General features: G+C 40.8%; 1 protein-coding gene across 3 annotated transcripts in view; it reads left to right on the top strand.

Moving 5' to 3' along the window:
* The first annotated feature begins 777 nt into the window (after positions 1–777).
* Positions 778–22,972, top strand: part of utrn (utrophin) — a 95,226-nt gene continuing 73,031 nt past the window's right edge. For all 3 annotated transcript variants that reach the window (XM_089021382.1, XM_089021381.1, XM_089021380.1), the window contains exons 1-23: positions 778–1,136; positions 2,800–2,927; positions 8,149–8,210; positions 8,448–8,540; positions 8,937–9,014; positions 9,942–10,034; positions 10,124–10,296; positions 11,476–11,591; positions 11,694–11,860; positions 13,516–13,731; positions 14,964–15,145; positions 15,428–15,578; positions 16,650–16,769; positions 16,856–16,957; positions 17,111–17,218; positions 17,295–17,474; positions 18,294–18,463; positions 18,652–18,775; positions 18,853–18,940; positions 19,285–19,529; positions 19,667–19,826; positions 21,408–21,526; positions 22,618–22,755. In XM_089021382.1, the coding sequence (XP_088877508.1) occupies positions 2,855–2,927; positions 8,149–8,210; positions 8,448–8,540; positions 8,937–9,014; positions 9,942–10,034; positions 10,124–10,296; positions 11,476–11,591; positions 11,694–11,860; positions 13,516–13,731; positions 14,964–15,145; positions 15,428–15,578; positions 16,650–16,769; positions 16,856–16,957; positions 17,111–17,218; positions 17,295–17,474; positions 18,294–18,463; positions 18,652–18,775; positions 18,853–18,940; positions 19,285–19,529; positions 19,667–19,826; positions 21,408–21,526; positions 22,618–22,755 (2,958 nt within the window). In that variant the 5' untranslated portion in view covers positions 778–1,136; positions 2,800–2,854. The remainder of the gene's footprint in view (positions 1,137–2,799; positions 2,928–8,148; positions 8,211–8,447; positions 8,541–8,936; positions 9,015–9,941; positions 10,035–10,123; positions 10,297–11,475; positions 11,592–11,693; positions 11,861–13,515; positions 13,732–14,963; positions 15,146–15,427; positions 15,579–16,649; positions 16,770–16,855; positions 16,958–17,110; positions 17,219–17,294; positions 17,475–18,293; positions 18,464–18,651; positions 18,776–18,852; positions 18,941–19,284; positions 19,530–19,666; positions 19,827–21,407; positions 21,527–22,617; positions 22,756–22,972) is intronic.

The following is a 22,972-nucleotide window of genomic DNA, read 5'->3' as shown; positions in this document are numbered from 1 at the left end:
TAGACTGAATGCAAGACGATCAACACCTCTTCTTAATCCACAAAACTGCAGAAATTGCCCCCATAGATCTATAATTTATTTCAGATTCATTTTAACAATGTGAATTTTTGCACGCACCCCCACCCCCCAAAAATAGCAAAAATATACACTTTATTTTGTGTTATACACCGGACAGGATATTCAATATTGGTAATTATTTGAATTGTCTTGTCCGTGGTATATTACTAAGCATTATCCTCAAATTTAACGTGTTTTGTTTTTAAGAAGCAACCAATTGTATTCAACGTACTTTAATGTATTATAATAATAATAATAATAATAATAATAATAATAATAATAATAATAATAATAATAATAATAATAATTAAAGTTAATTGATTGGGTTGTGTTAGTTCACGTGACATCCATCACGCCATGTTTCCATCGTGGCGTCGGGAAACTTCTTGACCAAAGTAGGGTGGGGCAGAGGATAGATCTGTCAAGCACAGACTGTTGAGAAACAAGTTTCCTGTTTTTGAATTTCAACATAAAATAATATTTTTGACGCTAGACTCACACTATGAGTAGTTATTGTTTAGATTTAAAATGAAGTAATTGTAAGTTAAATAAAAGTGATTAAATGGCGTACAAATATGAAATTGAAGCTTCCCTGCAAATATTTACCCCATGCCATCCAGCAATAATAATATTTAATTTTGAAAAACCATTAGGATTTTCGCTTTTAACTTTTCCGCACTTTGTGAATGACAACCACCGATTAAAAAAACACCACCAGGAACAAAGTTGTGAGTCGCTGCTGACTCCCTACACATTCCACGTTTTTCACCCACTTAAATAATAATTCGCATTTTCAAACAGGTCATATCGTCGTGTGGTTTCAAGACAAGGACGGCTGGACTATACTTCGACACCCTCGATACCTCCAAAAAGTCCAACTTGGATTTTGCAAACATTTTGTAGCAGTTTTTGCATGAATTTTCTCAGTAGATAGTACGTTGTTTCTTGAAAAATGTCTCAAACTCTAGCCTAATGTACTTTTAATGTATCCATGTATCGATCTGCAACTTTGACGCCTTTTTTTGGACGGTTTGGAGTTGTATTTTGAGGCGGCGTAATCCCTCCCGTTGACAGCAGAGGTGAGTAGTCTTGGGTTAGATATGCTAAAGATAACGCTGCAAACATGAATCAGGAAAAAGTCAGTCAAAGTTTTGGAATGTCATTTCTAAACATTTGTTTTGTCAAAACGAATGGAAGAATAACTGGAAGAGTGGCTGATTTAAAGGGACAGTGCACGCACGCACATACACGCTCACGCTAAAGTCCTCAGGTGAATGTGAATGTGTTTATACTCCACTGACGTGCGGTGAGGTTCATGGCTGGTGAGGCACTGACGTCATCACTGTCAGATTTACAAACATGAACTCCACAGAGTAGCTTATTCACCATTTGATTGGCAACAGTTAACGTGTTTTGTTTACAATGTCATGTCAGCATTCTTTATATACTGTATACAAACTATAGCATCGAAAAAAAAGAATTTTAAAAAAGTTTTAAAAAACGTTTTTATCGTGTTACCTTTACTTATAAATTAAGTCCACGTCTCTCTGTCTCAATGGAGATCACTGCCAGTGAAGAAAGTCGTCCTTGATCAGTCCTTTTCCGACTGCATGTTTTCAGTCTTTTGTGCTGAGAATGACCGCTCCACTGATGCTGTAGTAGCTGGAACAGTGAGCACGAGCTGGAGCAACTTTGTCGCTTCAGGAAGAGTTTCAATGAGATCCTTCTTGGCCAAAAAGCTGAGAAGCGGTCCAGGAGATTTAGATTCGTCCCTCACCGTTTGTGAACTATAAGTGTTGGTCTCCCTTTAATTATTATCTCCTGCTTCGATTGAAAGTCCAGTTTAGAAATATCTTGTATGTGTATATATATATATATATATATATAAAATATATATATATATATATATATATATATATATATATATATATGTACAGTGCCTGTACATTATATACACCAGCTAAACTGTAGAAAAATTGTTCATATACTAAAAGCTTTTGAACACTTTAATAGCGATATGCAGAGGGACAGCAATGCGGTCTCACTGCAGAGCAAGCCAGCACAGTTAACATAGTGATTGCACAATCCATGGTGAGGCTCAGCCGGCTGCTGCCTCACCGCTCGTCTCCACTTAGTATTTGAACGGTAAATGTGAAAATTCAGCGATTTAAAAAAATAAAAATAAAAAATGGTGAAGTTAAATGGAAAAGAACGTTAAAGTACAACTCACTAAATAAATATAACTGTTTTATTTATTTTGTCATTTGATATTTCCATTATGACAGGTGAGGCACAGTTTCACCTGCCTCCCCTGACTGCACGTCACTGTTATACTCATTAGGTAAAACCCTTCTGGCTCTTGGAAAAAAAAAAAAAAAAAAAATAAAAAATATATATATATATATATATATATATATATATATATATATATATATATATATATATATATATATATATATATATAAATCATGGAAGACCATAACACTGATATGAAAGCTCATCGTTTCACGCTTTCAGCAAGCATGCAAGATATAAGTGATCGACTGAGAGTTTACACAGAAGTGAGCCAATGAGTTTGCTCAGACTACAGATATGAACACTTTTTTCACAGATTGTGATCAATTTTTCCAAAAAGAGGCTGAAGCAGTTTATTGCCCCTCCCGTTTCGTGTATTGTATGCATGTCTGTCAACATGTTTTGTGCAAAAATGTATTACTATACATATTTACTTTCCTCTTGCAGGTGAAACGTTGCCTTGAGCAAGCAAAGCCACGTTCGCCGCACTTCATTTGCAACTATGGCATCACTCAGCGACTTTGCAGAAGGCGGAGCCAATGAGGAGTTCAGTCACATCATCAAGTCGCGATCAGGTGGGTTAATTTAAGTAGCCGGTCAGTTTTGATGCTATTTTTCCACAAGCATTAAGTTTATGGACCGTTCGCCGCTGTGGCGCGGTTTCCCCAATCCTCTTCAGAATTGTTTGGGTGGATTTGGTTAGTTTGACTTTCCAGCGTCTTTAAAGAGCCAGACGTGAAAGCAGTTTTGGATGCACAACCGGAGATACTTGTTGGAAAGGACGAAGAAAAAGTCACCTAAATGAGAATGATGCCCACCTAAAAAAAAAGGATTAGTTTACAAGGAATGAATACAAGCATCACTATGCTCAAGTGGAAAAAGAAGTCCAATGAGTAAAATGTGTCAAAATAACACCCACGAATTCAATCTTGAGGAAGTATAATGACACACAGATCCCGCAGAGTGAGAGTAAAGGTGCGCCTGTCTCAGACAATTGGGTGTTAAAGAGTTATTGTCAATGTGCTCTGGCTATTTTGAACACCGTAAATTGTTTCATGGTCCAATTTGAACAGATGATGTCATTAAATAACATTGCTTAATATAAACATGACCATATTTGGACATAGCGTGACACAGCGTGGTTGTAATGTTCTTTACATGTGGAATGAATAGGAAGTCACCACTTGAATGACAAATTTGCATATTTTCGCAACCTCCTGCTAACTTTGCGCTAGTTTTACTTTCCTATTGCTTCGTTGTTACGGCGCCAAGAATTCCGCAGCACCGTCGCAGTTTGTAATTTACGTTGGTGTCCAAACCACAATGGCTCCCGCTCTTGCAAAGATTCAGGTTTCCTAGCAACACCCCCACCCCCAAAAGCAATGTTTTTTTTTAATGGCATACTGTGATGGGGGGGGGGGGGGTGAAAAATACAGGAAAGGTTTTACTATCCCGCAGGTCTCATACAGTGTGTGTGAGTGTGTGAAGGGGGGATTACGTGAAGTGTGGTTCAGTCATAGGAAACGGCTTTAAACCGCAATGCATGCAGGCTTCACGTACCATCTAAGAGCTTTTTAAAAAGTGTTACTCCCTACAAACCTTTAAGGTTGATGCATGTGTGGCCGGCAGGTGGGCCGGATGTTTTCGCAGCTGAGACCAACTCCCCCTGCAACTGCATGTCAACTTGTTATTCCATCCCACAATGCATCAGGCGTTGATCTAGATGTTGAGTTAGAACATGATGGAGGATGCTTAGCGGAGTATTGGTCTTCATTTTGGCAAAAATATGCTTTAGTTGTGAGTTAAAAAAAAATGGAAGATTTATTTTTTTTTTTTACAATTGATTGGCATTGATGGGGAACAGTTTGCTGCATGGCGGAGCGTTTTGGCACCCCATGCCCGCTCTCCTCATTCTTGAGTGAAGACAAATATGAGAGGTCAAATATCATCACCCACGTTTACACTTTAGCACATCTTAGGCCCGGTTCATCGTGATCCGTCTCAGATGTCTTTGACCATCTGCTTGCACTTTAGGGCGTGACGTGAAACGAATGAGGATGCCGCGGCTGAGTTGAATGTGATTGTCACCGAATGGAGGGTGTGGCGTCAAATTTTGGGATGACTGGGTGGATTGCGTAATTGGATGTGTTCCCGATGGTGTGTGTGGTGTTTGTGTGTTGTATGCTCAAAACTCCTGTGATAGTTTCCATTTGATTGTCAAAGTTATACAATTGTGCATTTTGTTTTTGGACAATCGTCTTGAGTTGTTTAGATATTGCGAGGGTATTACTGTATGTCATAGTTTGGTACAGAACTTGATTTTGAAGCTCATTCTTTAGAATGTGTCACTTGAGAGTGCCTTATTGTCATCCCATGAAAATACAAAACACAGGCAAATTAAACTTCCCTTGCTCTTCATTTCACCGTCACTGTGCAACTTTCTCGCCCACCCATCAAATATTTGTGGGCGTGTGGACCCAGCTTGAGGCAGCCCAGCACCCCAATTCTAAGCAACTATTAAAAAAAAATCTCACACCTCCTACTTCCTGTTGTGGTTTTCATTGTCCTACCATCGCTTGCTACCACGTTGTTTACATCTTCTGCGCTTGTTTTGTTACCTTTTGTGAGATAATTTTAGTCAATGGATTTCATGGAGAAAACACAAGCAAATATTCCCGACGATACCCGCGGTGCACACGTATGATGTAATATTGACCAATGGATAGCTGTTAACCTGAAAAACCCCAGTTGAGGGGACTCATAAGTCAAGGTCCTATGATTCAAGGTTAGCATGTTGTTTTTGAATATGTAATCTGTCATCCCATTCCTCTTCCATGCTGGGGTGGCTCTGAACATTGACTTTATCTGTGTTCATGCCCCCCCCCCCCCCCCCCCCCCCCCCCGCCATTTTCCCACTGTTCCACCATGCATCATGATTCCCCCACCCCTCGGCCTGCTCTGTCCTGTTCTTTTCTGTCGTGCGTGCCTCCGCTGCATTCTTCTGGTCCTTCATTTTGCTGTCTGGCTAAGCAACACTAGAAGGGAGAGCAGGAGACCTGGAATGTTGACATTTGTTTGAGTTTGTGACGACCGATTTGAGTGACAAAGATGGCCGAACGTGGGCCAATGGGCGGTAACAGTAGATTGCAAAGGTTGAGAAGCTTGAAAGGTGCCCACTCAAAATCAGTCTTTAGACTGATCATTAGGCCTCTGAAATCCTCTTTCAGCCAAACTCGGGACAGGTAAGGTGTGAGAACTCGCCCCCGTCTCGCTGGAACCAGAACTTGCTTATGAGCGATGTGTAGATGGACCAATTTAGTCTGTAAGAACGTCATTTTCAAGAGCTAAATGGAGGCCATCTCGAACATATGCTGTAGAACGGAGTAAAAAAAGGCCAAAGACCCTAGTAGTTTTCTTCAGCCGTCATCTGTACAATTTTGAAGGTTTCGGACGTTTCGCCTCCTATCCAAGAGGCTTCGTCAGCGAACTAAAGTCTGACTGGTCGTATCGGCCCTATTTATATATCCCTAATGTCCAGGCATGGCGGCGCCGGACACAGCTATGATTATCATAGCTGTGTCCGAAACGTCCGAAACCTTCAAAATTGTACAGATGACGGCTGAAGAAAACTTCTCATCGATGGACCACTCCTGTACGACTGAGAGCTTACACAGACAAAGACCCTAGTGTTTTGATGTGATGTTTTGAATATAATAAACTAGTTATGACCAAAGTTTCATTTCATTTGGACAAAAGACAAAGAAATGAGGCCTAATTAGAGTTGGGGCCCGTTTTTATTGGGTCACCCTGTATAATACCATCAGCTTTTGGTTGCATGCGTCACCTACTTAGTGTTTTTTTAGTGTATCTCTGGATATGACGATGTTGATGATGATAAAAACTTCTGGCCTTAGAAGTTCCCAGATTTTTAGTGAGCTAAAGTATGTCAACAAGGCACGAGCCGCCTGGGACAAGCTAAGACAAGTGACAAGGGAGGAATGCATTTGTGAATTCTGTGCATTCTTCGCATCGCATCCTACACAGGCAAAAGGTTGTTTGGTGAACACGCTTTTGTTTCCAGGAGGGGGTAGTTTAGTGACGCACAATGAACATATGACTAAAATAAGTCTGCCATTGTGCGGACTGTTGACTGTCAAGGTGAAGTTCAGAATCTTCCTTTGAAAAACAAAAACTGCATGACCCTCTCCTCTTCCTCCCGCTCCCCATCCATCTTGTAGCATGTCTTGGAGATCATGTGACCGTGTGTTTAATAGGTTAACTGTGGTCACCGGGAGGCAGGATTTTGTCAAAGCCTCGATTAGAACAATCACTGGGGTGGAACCATGCTGAATTTAGGAAAGCGTGGCCTGGCTTGTAAATTGCCCTTGTTTGTTCATCCATGTTTACAAAGTGAAGTTGCCACGGAAACCTACGTGGTTTGTTTCATTTCCACTTCCTGCTCGACCGAGGTCATTAAATGTGTCCTTCTGTGATAAAAGTAAATTGAAATGTGTGAATACAAGTATGTGTTTTTGATAGTTACCATTTTTAGCGTTCCTGTATGAATTTTTTTCTGGGTCTAGTTTTGCTAATGTGTGAATACCCCACACACCCACTTGCAATTCTCTCGTGGCTCATTACATAACATATGTTGAAAAAAAATCTGCAGAGCAGCAGTGGGACTGATATAATAGTTTTTATGATCCGTTTTTAACATTGCTGTTACTTTTCATGAATCTATAATCTTTGTTTACCCAATTGACCCAATTTCCTGTTTTTTCCCCGCATAATAGCTTCCAGCATTTGCGAAGTTGTCGTGAATTGTGTAATTCTGTAGTGTTGAGATGAAAACATTCTGATGGTGTCACGTGGTCAACTAAAAATTTGCCTCGTCAGCGGAAACGCATTGTGTACATCCAGTAAACTGAAGCCGCGTGTGTGCCCAGTGAGCCGTGGGAATACACCACAGGGATTACGCCGCTTCGATGCAATCTCTACTTCCTGTTTGGCCAATCGGAGGCGACCACAGACTCTTGCTGTGCACATTGGGGTGACTGTGTCAATCAAAAATTAACTGGCTGGCCTTGAGTGGTTCAACCTTTTCAAGCATAGTTTTCCAAAAGTACCTTAAGAATACTACAGTTCTTTGATACTCCAAAACCCGTCATGTATGAATTGCTGTTATTGTGCTGTGGGAGCGGAAAGATGAAAGTCCGTACGATGATGAGTTGGCGCCAAAATAGCATTTCCCCAATAGCCTTCCTTAGTGTGTTATTTTTCCAGTCAGCCAGCCAGCCATTGGCCACACAGACACAAAGAGGCAGACAACTGCAGGGCTCTATGATCATAACCTTTGACCTTTTGTTCGGTTCATTGTGTTTTTTACGCGGCAGCCCTTGTCATGACAGGTACCACTTAACCACATACATATCCACTTTTCTTTTTTCCACCAACCTGCTCTGTTTTTTTTCCATCACATATGCAACTTAACTTTTTTTTTTCGTTTGGATGCACCACATTAATTATGTATAATAAGGATTCACTTATGGCGTGTCATGAATTAGCCAGAGACAGTTGTGGTCATCTGCCTATTTTTGTTGTTATTTTTCCTTTTTTTTTTTTTGTTTTTTTTATGTATATTTTATTTTTTAAGACCACGGAACAATAAAATATACCATCATTAACTTAGATGTTATTTTTTGATTTATTTTTTTGTAATTATTTTTAAAGACCAAGAACCAATAAAATAGACCATAATTAACACAGATGTTAAATAAAAGTCTTTTTTGCCCACAGATGAACATGACTTGGTGCAGAAGAAAACATTCACAAAGTGGATAAATGCACAGTTCTCAAAGGTAATAATTGTACTATCCTATTTTTTTGTGTTTGTCAATCCAAGTTAGTTTCTGTAAATCAGGTTATTTTTGTACACAATCTAATTTTCTTTTTCATATTCACCAGTCCCTTCATAGGATCATTTTCATTCATTTTGTGCATCACCTATCCACATCATAGCCAACAATCATTTTTTGAGCATATTTTGGGCATTGACAGTTATTAAATGGATAGTTTATTGTGTGTCATCCGACCAGGAAGATAAAACGGCCATCAAGGACATGTTCTCTGACCTGAGGGATGGGAAAAAGTTGCTTGACCTGCTGGAGGGCCTCACTGGCCGAGTCCTGGTGAGTTATGACAGTGTTTAAAAACCTCATTCCTTCGGGAATCTTTATCCACCGATACAGTACCTACAGCTGCAGAAAAACCCAGTCTCTCTGCCCATAATACGTTTAATCTCTTCATACCAGAATAACAATAAATCGACAATTCTGTCAGATAGCGTAGCGTCTCATAAAAGATTTGCAGCTGCTTCTAAATCAGTCGTGTCATTCTTTCCCCCAAATTCTCAAGCGAAGGCATTGATTCTTATAACGTTGGCTGTGAGTAGTTGCAATTGACAATGTCTATTCCAGACTGTCGCATTTGCCATCATTTCCTCTTATTGTTTGTGAGATTCATCCAAGACTTCCTGGGGATTATGCTCGATTCAATCATCCTTTATTGTGATTCTTATTCTTCAGACCAAAGAGCGAGGCTCTACCAGAGTGCACGCGCTCAACAACGTCAACAAAGTTCTTCAAGTTCTGCATCAAAACAATGTGAGTGTGCTGCCTTTTTTTTTGGGGGGGGGGGGGGGGTCGTTCGTAGCTTTTCTGTGAGACATATAAGGACATGGAGCGAGAGATGCAAGCCAAGCGGAAGAATGAAGCTAATTGGAAGCAGAAATGGGATATTAAAGGTGGACTTGGCGGTGGAGCGAGGTGTCACCAAGCTAAATGCATGACCTCACGCACCACTTGGCTCGTCCTGATCCTGTCCAAATATGTCAAACGGAGCTGCATTCGAGCTTCTCGGGTGCCTTGACTTGAATGTAATTCTTTTCGTGCGCACTATTCTTTATTACAAATTACACAGTTTACCCATTGAATTGAATTAAAACACCAGTAATTGGTTCCATGTTGTCTTTTTGACGCACGTTTCCCAATTAAAAAAGTAGCACTCAGTATTTTTTTTCTAACAAAATAGAGTAATGGCATAATTAAATGAAATTAAATTAAAGACAGAAAAGTCATTCAATCTTAAGCAGAAAAGTGCGACCGTCTGTGTTTTTTGTGTTATCATATTATTCATTATTTGTTGTTGTTGTATACCCTGAACTTGTTGCCAGTCAATTGCGGTGCACACATCGACAAACAACGATTCACTCACACCTATCCACAATTCAGAGTATTCAATCAAGCAGACATGCATGTTTTTGGAATGTGGGAGGGAAATGGAGTACCCGGAGAAAACCCATGCAGGCATGTGGAGAACATGCAAAATCCACACAGGAAAGCTGGCGCTGGATTTTTGTTGTTGTCACTCTATTGTGACCTACGTGCTAATTTTGTTAGCCTGTTCGCCCTCTTGTGTGTTAGCATTAAGCTAGCAGACTTGTCAGATAACATGTTGTTATTGGCTTCATACACTGAATTATATATGAGCACTGCTAATTTAGTGTTGATGCTGTTTGTCTGGATCGTCAGGTGGATCTGGTAAATATTGGCGGCACCGACATTGTTGATGGGAACCACAAGCTCACTTTGGGACTCATTTGGAGCATTATTCTTCATTGGCAGGTGAGCACAGGCGTATAAAACCAGAACCTTTGGGTCTGGAAACACCCCCATGCATGCTTTGTAAAAATTATCTTGATCAATGTGCATAGGTGAAAGACATTATGAAGGATGTCATGTCCAGCCTGCAGCAGACCAACAGCGAGAAGATCTTACTGAGCTGGGTACGCCAGTCAACCCGCGCCTACCCGGAGGTCAATGTGCTGAACTTCACCACCAGCTGGTCCGATGGTCTGGCTTTCAACGCCATCCTGCACCACTTTAGGTGAGGAGCGTGCCCTCCGTTGCCGCTATGGAGCTTCATCCACCTTGTTTCCATTTCGGACTGTTGCTATAGAACAGTCTCTGTAACAGTTTGGGATTTATTTATTTTTAACTCATTCACTGCCAGACGATGTGCAAAAATGTGTCCACTCCAGTGCCAGGGTTTTTGTCATTTTCACTCAAATTGCAAAGAAAAAAATGTTATTTCATTTTAGTTTTTTTTTTTTACTTCAAGATGGCGCCGCGAGAGTGCCTGCCTTTCCAGCAGCTCCTGTATTCTACTGCTTTCTTTCCTTTCCTCTTCTATTTGAGTAACTCCCGGGTTGAGTGAACGCTGGCGTATGTGGCTGCTGCAGCTCACCCACAGAAAAACGTATCATGTGACTGCAAAGTGTATTATTATTGTTATTATAAAATTAAGGACTAAATAAACATTCAATGCAGCGTAAAAAACCTTTGACACCATTTTTTCATCAGAAAAAAAATAATTAATTCCTAAATTGTATGGATCTGGTGTTATATAAGCTTGAAATGAGGGTGGCTGTCCAAAATACAGTGCAATACATACAGTATATTGGTTTATATGGCGCTGAAACTGTAAAAAGGCGCAACATGGGAAAAAGTGAAATGCAAGCTCCTCAAGGAAGGGAAAAACATTGCCAGAGGTCTGACCAGTGCTTTATCAGCACCCCCACAAGAAAAACCAAACCCCGAACAAATTCGGGAATGGCACTCCATATCACATCTTTCAATTCCCGAATACATTCGGGAATGGCAGCGAATGAGTTAATCATAATTAGTTTTTATTTTGTTTTGACTTTTGAATTTTTGGAACATGCTTGTTTTTTTTAATTTTTATTATTTTTTCTAAAATGCTTCATTTTTCATTTCGTTTTAATTGGTTTGAGCAGTAGCAGATTAAGCTTTGTTCTTAACTGTTGCACAAACACTCTGGCGACTTTTTGAGTTGTGAGAAAGGCTTGTGTTGGTTTAGAGTAGGGCCTGGGTTAATGTGGATCACTGATCCTGTACATTCCACACTCCACTCACCCCCTCACCCACTCTTAGAATGGCATTAAGTACTGTACATACTGTAAATCCAGTACATGTTGTGAATATGTGTGGAAGGAAATACATACTTGGATACTAAATTTGGATTAATTTGCTATTTCATTTGCAGGCCAAATGCATTCAGTTGGAATGATGTTGTCCAAATGAGGCCTGTTGAGCGTCTGGAGCTTGCCTTCACTGTAGCCAAAGAGCAGCTGGCTATCGAGAGGCTACTAGATCCTGAAGGTGAGCCCTTCCCACTCTTCAAGCGTAATATCTATATCTAAATAAATATCCCACCTTGGGGTTTTCTGCAGTCTTCACGTGGCGTCATCTGTTCTCTTCCAGACGTGGCGGTACAGTTACCAGATAAGAAATCCATTCTCCTGTATGTGACCTCGCTTTTCGCCGTGCTACCCAAAGACATCAACATGGAGTCCATCCGAGAAGTGGAAACCCTGCCGCGCAGATTCAAAGTGGAGGCCGAAGATTCGTGTCCGGGCCTCGGTGCACAGGTAACTTTTGTCACTAAAGCATATCAGATTTTTACACACGACATGAGTAGCGTGCTCAGACTATGGATATTTTTCAGCCATTAACTGATTCACTACCATTCCCGAATTCATTCGGGAAGTGAAAGTATGACGTGGAGCTACATTCGCAAATTAGTTCTGGAATTGAAAATATGATGTAGAGCACCATTCCCGAATTTGTTTGGGTTTTGGTTTTTCTTGTGTGCGCCGATAAAGTGCTGGTCTGACCTCTGGCAATGTTTTTTCCCTTCCACAAGGGGGCAACATTTTCCCCTTTTTCCATGTTAGCACTTTGTTACAGCTTCAGTTGTTGTTAAAGTGCTAGATAAATCAATATGTATGAATTGTATTTTGTACAGCCGGCACAATTTTAAGCTCGGATAACTCCAGTCCCATATAACTTGGGAATTAACTATTTTTTTCTGATGAAAGAAGAAGAGAGTGTAAGGTTACTTACACTGCATTGGATGTTTATGTAGTCATAAAACCCAATATTAAGTGGTTTCTGCAATTTGAGTGAAAATGACAAAAACCCTGCCACTGGAGTGGACACATTTTTGCGCGTTTGGCAGTGAATGAGCTAAAAAAATATGTTTGTACGGTAGTTTTTACAAATCCAAATATGCTACGAGCTGCCAGGGAGCACCGAGGTCTCCTCGTAGGGCTGCAGTAAGGTTTAAATGTGTTAAAACTGTGTAATAGAGGTAAAACGTTTAAAAAAAAAGTTTACGTTGGTCTGGAACCACCATAAATGAGGGCTCAACGTACTATAGTCACATTGTCACATCAGTGATGTTGTCAGAAACTCCCAAAAGCACCTCTTAAGTTTTATTCGTTACTTGTTGCCTCACATATTCACACTTTGGATGAAGTGATGGAAAACTTTAGTGCATCTGTGTGTGTGTGTGTGGGGGGGGGGGTACTTTCCTGGCACGCTTCCTGCCTCCACAGGAAGTGATGTATAAGGCTGCTGCTTTTGAAGCCATGCGGGGGATGCAGAATAGAAGTTCTTTGTTTGGAATGGTGCCTTCCCCCATTTTTTTTGATGTCGGGTATTACCTTGCTTTTGCCATGCAAAAGTTTTTTTTTTCCGGCTTTATGATATCATCGCATGTGAACAAGTGATTCTTTCTTCTTCTTTGACAACCAGGAGAATTTCTGCCATGGTTGTAATTGTTTAGTGACCGACACCTTTTTTGCATCTAGAATGTCATATCGTTGCGACTGAGGCGGACTGATTGCGGCTTGACCTGCCCTGCAAGTCGGCAGCCACCTCCCAGCATCCCATAATAGGCTTGCGTACTTCTTATTCCTAACTGCAGGGCAGGTCGCGCCGCATGCCTCAAAGCACTCACTTCCTGCCTCTCCCTCCTTTCAACCATTGCTTCGATTATAAAATGCAGCCGTAGATGATTAGACTCATTACCATACAAGAAACACAAGTCAAATAAAAGGTGAGCTTTTTGTGGGCAGGGGGGAGTCTTGGAACACTTTTTTCCCTCCTTTGTCCCACTGGAGTACTTATAACCCAATTTATAAACGATATAAAAAAAAAAACTGTGGCTTTTCTATTAATAATTCTCAATCATCAAAAGTGATTCTTATCAATGTCACCTCATATTTCTCACAATATGCAGCCAAGGGACTCAGACCCCAGGCTACAGACCCCTGATCCCCTATCGGAATTTGAAGGGGAAATTGAGGGCGGTATGCTGGAAGCCGATTTAGACACCTACCAGACCACCTTGGAGGAGGTCCTGACCTGGTTGCTGTCAGCCGAGGATGCCCTGCAGATCCAGGACGAGGTGTTGGATGACGTGGAGGGTGTCAAAGAGCAATTTCACACGCATGAGGTGAGAGGAGATGCGAAAAGGGGCATCACTTCTTAAGTTTCAGAAATCATCGGGACATTTTCATACTTGCGACTCTCAGCTTTTATTTGGATTACCAAAATACTCATCATCTGATATTAACGAATACGCGGAGGAGAGAAGGCCACTCTCCTCCAACACGCGTTAAAATAATGTGAGCGTTACAAGTATAAATTCAAAGTAAATAAAACACAAAAATGCTTTCATTGTTTATGTATACGTTCAATGAGTATAAAAATACATTTTGTTTTTTACATTTTCTTTTGTTTCACCTTACAAATGAACTGTCTGTGTTAATTGTTGTTTTATAAAGTGAGTATTGTGGTCAAAATCGGGAGTCTGCCGACCAAATCGGAAAACTTAACATGTATGCTCATATCAGAGGTTTGCTATTAGTAGAAAGCTCGAAGGCTAGTTAACTGTTGAATTCAAGTTGTGAATAATCTTAAAACTTTTTTTATCCTCACCATTACAATTCTCCTGGTATTTTTGAGCGCGGCTTAAACAAACTTTCCTCACTCCTCCCTTGATTCAACGCAGTTATGAGATGCAGTTAACCAGCAAATGAATGTAACTGGCTTTGTTAGCTCACCAAAGCAAAGCATGCAGAGGCGTTTGTGCTGTTTGGCTTTTTAGAGTGCCTCATTGTAGGTGGTAAGTGACCCGCGATGCTGAACAAAATAAATTAATATACTATATTATTATATAGTATTAACATTTTTTTTCTTCTTGACAAAATGTTATCAGAATCAGAAAGCCTTTAATAGACCCACAATCGGGACATTTGCAGTCCACAGCAGCAATTTGAAAAGGGGTGGGGGTGAAAAGTTAAAAAACAAAGTATTTGAACCATTATAGAAATGCCAGAGGACTGAAATTTATAACTGTGCAAAAATGTTTCATAAAGAACTGTAAATAGTGCAAGTATAAAAAGCATATTTGATATATGAAACTGTATTGAAGTAAAATAATCAAATAATAAATAATGATCAAATATCAAATAATGCGCGACTAGACTGTAGTTTTAATACCCCTAACTTTAAGGCATCATGTTCTGAACAATACTCCAAAGCTTCAAAAATGACATTTTCCTAACTATTTGGCTATTCAAACGTGTCATTTATCTCATCAATTGCTCTCAGGCCTGTCAGCAACGCAAGTTCATTTCCCTGGCAAATTAAATTGTGACCGTTTACTCTTGTCAACTTGGTAAGGATTTCATGATGGAGCTGACGGCTCACCAGAGCAGCGTGGGCAACGTCCTGCAAGCCGGCAATCAACTGATCGCCCAGGGCAGCCTGACAGAAGAGGTGGAAGATGAAATACGAGAGCAGATGAGCCTGCTCAATTCCCGCTGGGAGAGCCTCCGCGTGGCCAGCATGGACCGCCAAGCCAGGTAAAGCGTCAGCATTTGAAGCCGTTTTTTCTTTAAACGATTAGCCAACATGTGCCGCGGGATAGAGGTCATGGGTCTCAGCTTTGACCTCAGATGTTTATGGCTTTCATCTGGGTGGAATGTGCAAGCCTGTAAGCAATGTGACGGTGACAAGTGATAAGCAGTTAACACCCCCGCCCACCAACTCCCTTTCTACAAGGCTTGCAGCAGTCAGTCTGTTATCAACCTATCAAATATTTCAAATACGCACATTTCTTGCCCTTTTTAAAAAATTGTTCTTAGACTCCATGAAGTCCTAATGGAGCTCCAGCAACAGCAACTCCAACAGCTTTCTGATTGGCTCACTCGCACAGAAGACCGCATCAGAAAGATCGAGACTGAGTCGCAGGCAAAGGACTTCGACGACTATAAGCAACGAATCGAGCAGCATAAAGTAAAGACTTTTTATTTTATATTTTTTTTTACATGTGAATTTGATTGTCAGACATGAATGAAGATCATTGCTGAAAATCAGGGGCGAGCCGTGCATGTCACTCCTAGGCCTTCAGTAGTGCTGCGTCTGAATCAACCAACTGCGAGTGCTGTGTGATTTATGAAACGCCCACTAGCGGGTGCCGTTAGCCAGGAAATAACTTGTGACTTGAAAAAAACCTAAGAAATACTGTCATTAAACTGTTTACATTTTTACGATGAACGTGTGGATTCATGATAACCTCATAAAATTGCAATCTTATTTGCTATTTTTGCTAGCTTCGGAGTTGTCCAACCTTTGTTAATCTATTCTTGAAAAGTCCGTCTTGAAAATGGCTTTAACAGTATATCTGCAACCAAATGCAACCAAATCCATTCCTTCTCTTCCTTCATCCATTGTGGGTTGAACAAAAAACGCTATTAAATCAACACAACAATATATTTGCTTATGCCAGTATGCGCTTATCACCTAGCCGCTAGTAATACTATGATTGGCTAGCGACGAGCCAATCATAGTTTGTGAAAACTGACGTTTCCAGAACCTTCCAGCAGGCCTTGGGTTGCCAACTCGAACTCTGATTGGTGAAAGCAACAGTTTCATCTACACTTATTTTATGCTCCAGGGCCTGCAGATTTGATTGTGAAGGCGTCCAGGTAGATTTCGGACCCTGGTAACAAATGATGGCTGAAATGTGATTAGTCAAATGCTTAAATACGAAAACACACATCTGGAAGCAGCACAACAGGGGAAAAGCAATGAAAGGAACCTGAAAGACAATTTGGGATTATTTAAGAGTTCGTGGACAAAATATAATTCACATTAGTCTGTTATTCAGCTATTTTTAGGCCGACAGAGAAGGCTTTGCAGACCCTGACGGCTGTAAATATGCATACTTTTGCTTTACTTTGATAAACTGCCTTACTTGTGAGAACAAAATAAAAACGCACCAGCACATCTGGACGTAAAGAAGATTAAATTACTTCTGAAACTACTGGAATCCGGTGTTACATGTTTTTTGTTTTATCCTCTCAGGAGCTTCAGAATGACCTGGAGACTGAACAAGTGAAGGTCAACTCCTTAACGCACATGGTGGTGGTTGTGGATGAGAACAGTGGCGAGAGCGCGACTGCTGCTTTGGAAGAGCAGCTGCAAGTAAGTCAATCTGAGACTTTTGCTGTCAGGTGTGTGAAAGAAAGATTTAAATATAGCTTCAGTTGACGAATGATTTTTTTTCCCAGTCTTTGGGCGAACGCTGGGCAGCTGTTTGTCGATGGACAGAGGAGAGGTGGCACAAGCTACAGGAAGTCTTCCTAGTGTGGCAGCAGCTCGTGTCGGATCAGGTTGAAGACTTTTAACAGTTTCTATTTAACATTGTTTGCTAATATTTCTTGTGCTAAGACACATTCCCATAAAAATTGGCTAGGCTAACTCTGCGGTAATAAATATGCATTTTAAACACACTCGTCGACACATATCTGCTCTCACTCCCGCAGAGTTTATTCAGAGCATGGTTGGATGAAAGAGAAGAGGCCTTGAGCGAAGTGCAAAGCAGCAGTTTTAAGGATCCAAGCGAAATTAACGCAAAAGCGCAGCAATTATCTGTAAGTAAAGAGGGAGCTCTTTGTCGGGGGTTACCAAGTTGCCTGTTTTGATTGCCATCTTCTGAAAACGCTTAAGATTCTCAAGGAAGAAATGGAAAGGAAGAGAAGGACTCTTAACCAACTTACCGACACAGGCAGGGGTCTGATGTCGTTAATAAGGAGTGGTGAGGCCGCCGCTACAATTGAGGCGGACGCTGAAGATTTGGCCCATCGATGGGACAAGCTGGCCCAGAGACTGGAGGACTGCTCCTTCCAGGTGAACACTTTTGGATTGGATTGGATTAGCTTTTATTATTATCGCAGTGGAGAAATGTACATTTCACAGCAGCAAGGTTATGAAAGGAAGATGAAAGGAAAGAAAGAAGTAGAAAAACAAAATACAGGTAGTGCGGGAAAGGCAGCCACTCTCGCCGTGCCATGTTGAACTCAAAAGAACAATAAAACTAAATAAGCAAAATGACAACACAAAGATACAGTCATCCTGTCTTTCACACTTTCTGCACCCTTGTTGTTGCATAAAGCAGTTTGAGATGAATGAGGAGAGGATCAAAGTGTCCTTTTCACCTGTGGATCAGTGATGTCATGGTGAAATGTGCCCGTCTGCTACAGGCTAAATGTTGAAAGCAAAGACGAAGCTGTAGCATCCATTGACGAAAAGAGACTGCCTCACATCTCCTATCCCTTGTAAATCCGCTTCAATTCCAAGCCGCAGACTGTCCAACAGCACCGACCTTTCCGCTGAACAAAGCGGGGCTGTGAAAATGTTGCCCATTACAGGCGCAAAAAAAGCACAATCGCCCCAGAGCTGTCCAGTGATGACAGTCAAATGGCAGCGACATTCCTCCCAATTAAAAACGGTGCTGGCATATTTGTAATGCCGAAAAGGCGCAACCGCTCAGCACAGTCTCCTCCTTGATGAATGTCGTGGCCAAAAATGCTGAAAAATAATCAATTCCCGTTCCACACGACGCACAACAACACAGTGACAAAAGAAAACACAAAAACAACACAAACACAACAAAAAAAACAGCAAAAGCAAAATTGTCTCTTATTCGCAAATTGACTTTCCACAAAGGTAATGGAAGCTGTGACTGACGCCGGGATGACTCAGGTAGATGAACCGGTCGTCATGACGACAATCGCCGTGGCCTCCATTGCCGGTGATTCGGCCGCCGACCAGGAGCTCGCCCCACCCGCCCCTCCCAAGAAACGACTGGTGGAGACGGACATTGAAGTCAGGAGGGCGTAAGTGGTCTGGAGGATTTTGTTGTTGTTTTGTTTTGGACTCAGTGTCACTTTGGTTTATTTGATGTATTTGTTAGAAAGTCGTGCCAGAACTGCAGCAACAAAACATATGTAGATGTATAATCTGACTGTGTAGTTGTCATTCTGTTCCATAAATATGGCACCAATCTGTTAACCCTGCACCACAGGTTTGAAAATAAACTTTCCGACCATCTGAGCTGGATTCGAAAGTGGAAGGCGTCCGCTCAAACTATAACCTCCACGCCATCGGATACCTCAACCGATCCACAGAATCTGCAGGAAAAGCTCAAGGTTAGAGGAGGTGGCAGTGAAATGAGATGGTGACAAGTATGAAAGTGGCGGGTCAACATGCGTTTTGGGCTTTGTAGGCTCATGAGGTGGAACTTCAAAAAAAGGTGGCTGCCATTGGTAAAGTGATCCTAGAAGGTCAAGGCTTGATGGAGCAATTGGAGAAAGGTATTGTGATCAATCTCGTCACTTTCAATATTTGTGCCCTTCAACATCTTTGCCTGACAGCTTCAAATCAATTAAGAGCAGCCAAGCGGAATCTATTAAAAAAAAATTATATATATATATATTGCATGCACGCACTGCACTATATATATATATATATATATATATATATATATATATATATATATATATATATATATATATATATATATATATATATATATATATATACACACACACACACACACACACACACACACACACAATTTTTTTTTTCTCAGGTGCACAAATACGCTTAAAATTGTGTCAAATGACGTATTTTACATATTTTTCCTGTGTGCCTTCAGAGGGCGTGCAAATGGACTCCTTGTGCGGGAATGTCGATCTGGTCCAGACTGAATTGGATGGGTGCGCGAGGGAGCTGCAGGCGGCCCGCAGACGAATGGACGCCCAGACTCGGTTGAAGGCATTGTCGACCGAGCTTGCAGGACTGGATCGGGCCTTGGATGAACTGGATGGATGGATGGACTCCACTTGCGCTGTCGAAAAGTGTGACAGCGACCAACTCAGGAGCCTGGGTGAAAAATGTCAGGTACAGGAAATCTTTATTTTTCATGTGAATTTTTTTCATTATGATTCAACCGCCATCTGTAAGAAAAAAATAATAATAATAATAACTCTGAATTGAAGTTTGATGTCCTCTTTGTGTGTATGTCTGTGTCCCTATAGTCGCGACTGGTCCCCCTCAGTGCATTGGGTACACAGTTAGAACAGATTTTGGCAGATGTGGAGTCGCTGCCTTCTTTAAAAGACAACACCATGGTGGTGTCGGCGCATCACGCCTCCACTTTAAAGCGACTCGAGAGTAAACGGCAGGAGGCCAACCAAGGTAACCCCCCCAAACCCCGTACGCATGCAACATGTGAACTACCATGAATTACAACATCAATTACAAATCAGCCACTAATGTCATTTAAAATAAGAAAATAAAAGAAAAAGAGTCGGCTCCAAGCCAGCGCTACCATGAATTTTGCAAAGTAAAACTACTGTATTTTCCAGTGCATAATGCGCGCCCAAACGCCTTGATTTTCTTCAAAAGATGAAGATACGCGCCTTGTACGCAGGTGCACCTTGTATGTGAAGTCATAGTGAGCCACAACAGGTCTCGCAACTTCTGTCTACGGCCACCGACTACATTTCACCCCCTGTAGAAGTATTACGTAATCTCAGCCTCCATTGTAGCGCCTTATACAGTTTGTTATATCGATAAACTTCGATATATATATATCCGACCCTTTGTAAAACGATTTATATATATCCGATATCGTATAAACTTTACTGTATTTGGAAAACAGTAAAACTTTTATATTTGTAAAACATTTTTCAGTCATTGAAGGTGCCCCACATACACCATTCATTGCGGTTGCGCTTTATACTCCGGTGCGCCTTATACACCATAAAATCCGGTAGTTAAAAGGAATAAAAGTCAGGACTGAACTAAGGGATCTATGCTCATCCCTGATTGATATCTTTTTTTTACAGAAGCATTCTCAAAAAAATATGGCACTTATTTTGACATACATTATAGCACCGTATCCTGTAATTTATTGTCAGATGGAAAACATTCAAAAGCAAGCATGTGTTTCAGTGTAACGTCCCGTAAATGATGGGCTTCACTACAGACATTTTGTAAAGTGATCCTTGGCGACCTCAGGCCAGGTGTCTGCTTGCATTTTTTTTACACTCAAACAGAGAATTGGATAAAAGCCATGGAAAATCTGTTTTATTTTTACTCTGGATTCTTTTTTTTAATCCCAAATCGGCTCTCTCGTCACTCTGTAGAGCGCATCTGGAAAATATCCCCATTGCTTCACTTTGTTTTGAACTAGCGCCTTTGTTAACCTCCTTTCTTTGCGCAATTCCGGCGCGACAGTTTCATGGCCGCACTGCATGTAAACACCGTCACATAATTCAGGCATGAAATCATCAGTTAATAACCCGGTGAAGAGGAAGACAAACAAAACGGGAAAAGGTATGTTATCATTTCAAATCATAGGGAGGGTTTTGTTTTGCATTGTCTCCTTAGCAGTGTAATAATGTGTTATGTTATACATACAAGTTGTCAGAAATAAAATAGGATGGGAAATCTCACTCGTGCAAAATACTCTAAATGTCTCGCTGCCCCCGTGTGGTGGAAAAAGCAAAAAATGTCATAATATATATACAGTAAAGTCTCGTTATATCGATATCGGATATATCGATAGTCCCGGTTATATCGATACTATTTCTATGCACGCACGGAGAAAATTACATGCAAACAGGGTCGGATATATCGATAGTCCCGGTTATATCGATATTTTTTCGGACTCCCTTGAATATCGATATAACGAGACTTTACTGTATATATATATTGTGTATATATATATATATATATATATATATATTTTTTTTTTTTAAATCTAACTTGCAGTTCTGGAGAGCATCAAGGCCCGATCTGTTCTGGTGGAGGGGCTGGAGGCCAGACTGGCCGCACTGAGACGAGGAATCAGCGACGTTGCGACCGTTGAGGCGGCGGTGCAGCGAGCACAGGTGGGTAAAGTCTTTTTTTTTTTTTGACATGTGTGTCACAAAGCATAAGGTGCCTTTTCTTTTCGATTTTGGAAACTATATAATTAACAGTTAATATTTGTTTTTACATTTGTACTGAAATTTTAGTCTATCCACTTCTACTTTTTGCGTCTCTCTCCTTTGAATATTTTCTTTTTTTTAAACCCCCTTCCTCGTCCTTGTTATCCCGCATTGGAATGCGGCTCAGTCTGAGCTCTTGTTATGGCGGCGGCCGTGGGGGCCGGTGTCTCATTCTGGGCACCGTGTACTGACATGCAATACGCGTGTCGGTGTAAAGGAAACACAACAATATCAAGTCACATGACAGAACCTCATGTGTCTGAAGGCAAAGTGATAAGCTTTAGAAGTGTAAAATTCTAGATGAAATAATTTAAAGGGACATGTAATGACAAATTAACTTTTTAATGGCTTGTATACATATAGTTGGAATATGTGAAATTAAAGAACCATATGAACCCATTCACTGCCAGTTATGTGCAAAAATGTGTCCAATCCAGTGCCAGGGATTTTGTCATTGTCACTCGAATTCCAGGACCCACAGAATATTGAGTTTTAGAACTACCTAAACATTAATGCAGCATAAGAAACCTTAGACGGTGTTTTTACGTCAGAAGAAAAGAATTAATTCCTAAATTATATGGGTCTGGAGTTATTTGAATTTGAAATGTGAGCAACTGTCCAAAATACAAGGCAATACATACATATTGGTTTATATAGCGCTTTAACAACTGAAGCTGGAACAAAGCACTAATATGGAAAAAATGGAAATGCTGCCCCTTGTGGAAAGGAAAAACATTGCCAGAAGCCATAAAACCTTAGTTTTTTATAGTATTTTAAAAATGACTTGCTCTTTTATTACGCATGTGTACAGTTTGTGCTATAAAATAGTTACAACGTGCATTTATTTATTTATTTTTTCGAAACTTGGAACAAAAAAACTTATTTATAATGGGAAGTGCTGATTCGATTTTCAAATCAAATCAGTTTTCTGGAACGGATTATGGTCGAAAACCGAAGTTAAGTTAATTATTGAAACTTTTTTTCTCTTTTAGGGTTTGTGTCTGGATATTGAACAAATGCAGAAAGCCTCCCATCCCACTGAACAGCAACGGTGGACTCAGCTGTCCACCAAGGCCCTGGAGGAATTGGCGACACTGAAGTGCATCCTGGGCTGCATGAAGGATAATCAGGTAGACAAGCACATCATTTTATTTTTTTAAATGAACCCCCGTTTATTGCATTGAGGTCGAGTTAACGGTACACAGGCATATTATTTATCTTCTCTGAAGAACAACGAGTATTACTTTGATTATTATAGCTTCTACTAGAGCACAGGTGTCAAAGTCATGGCCCGCGGGCCAAATCCGGCCCGCCACATCATTTTTTTCGGCCCACAAAACCAAATCA

This window comes from Hippocampus bargibanti, linkage group LG19, assembly GCF_051943395.1.
Source record: "Hippocampus bargibanti isolate YZ-2025 linkage group LG19, ASM5194339v1, whole genome shotgun sequence".
NCBI lineage: Eukaryota > Metazoa > Chordata > Actinopteri > Syngnathiformes > Syngnathidae > Hippocampus > Hippocampus bargibanti.
The sequence above is the reverse complement of the archived record's forward strand: the minus strand, read 5'-3'. Positions and strand labels throughout refer to the sequence as shown.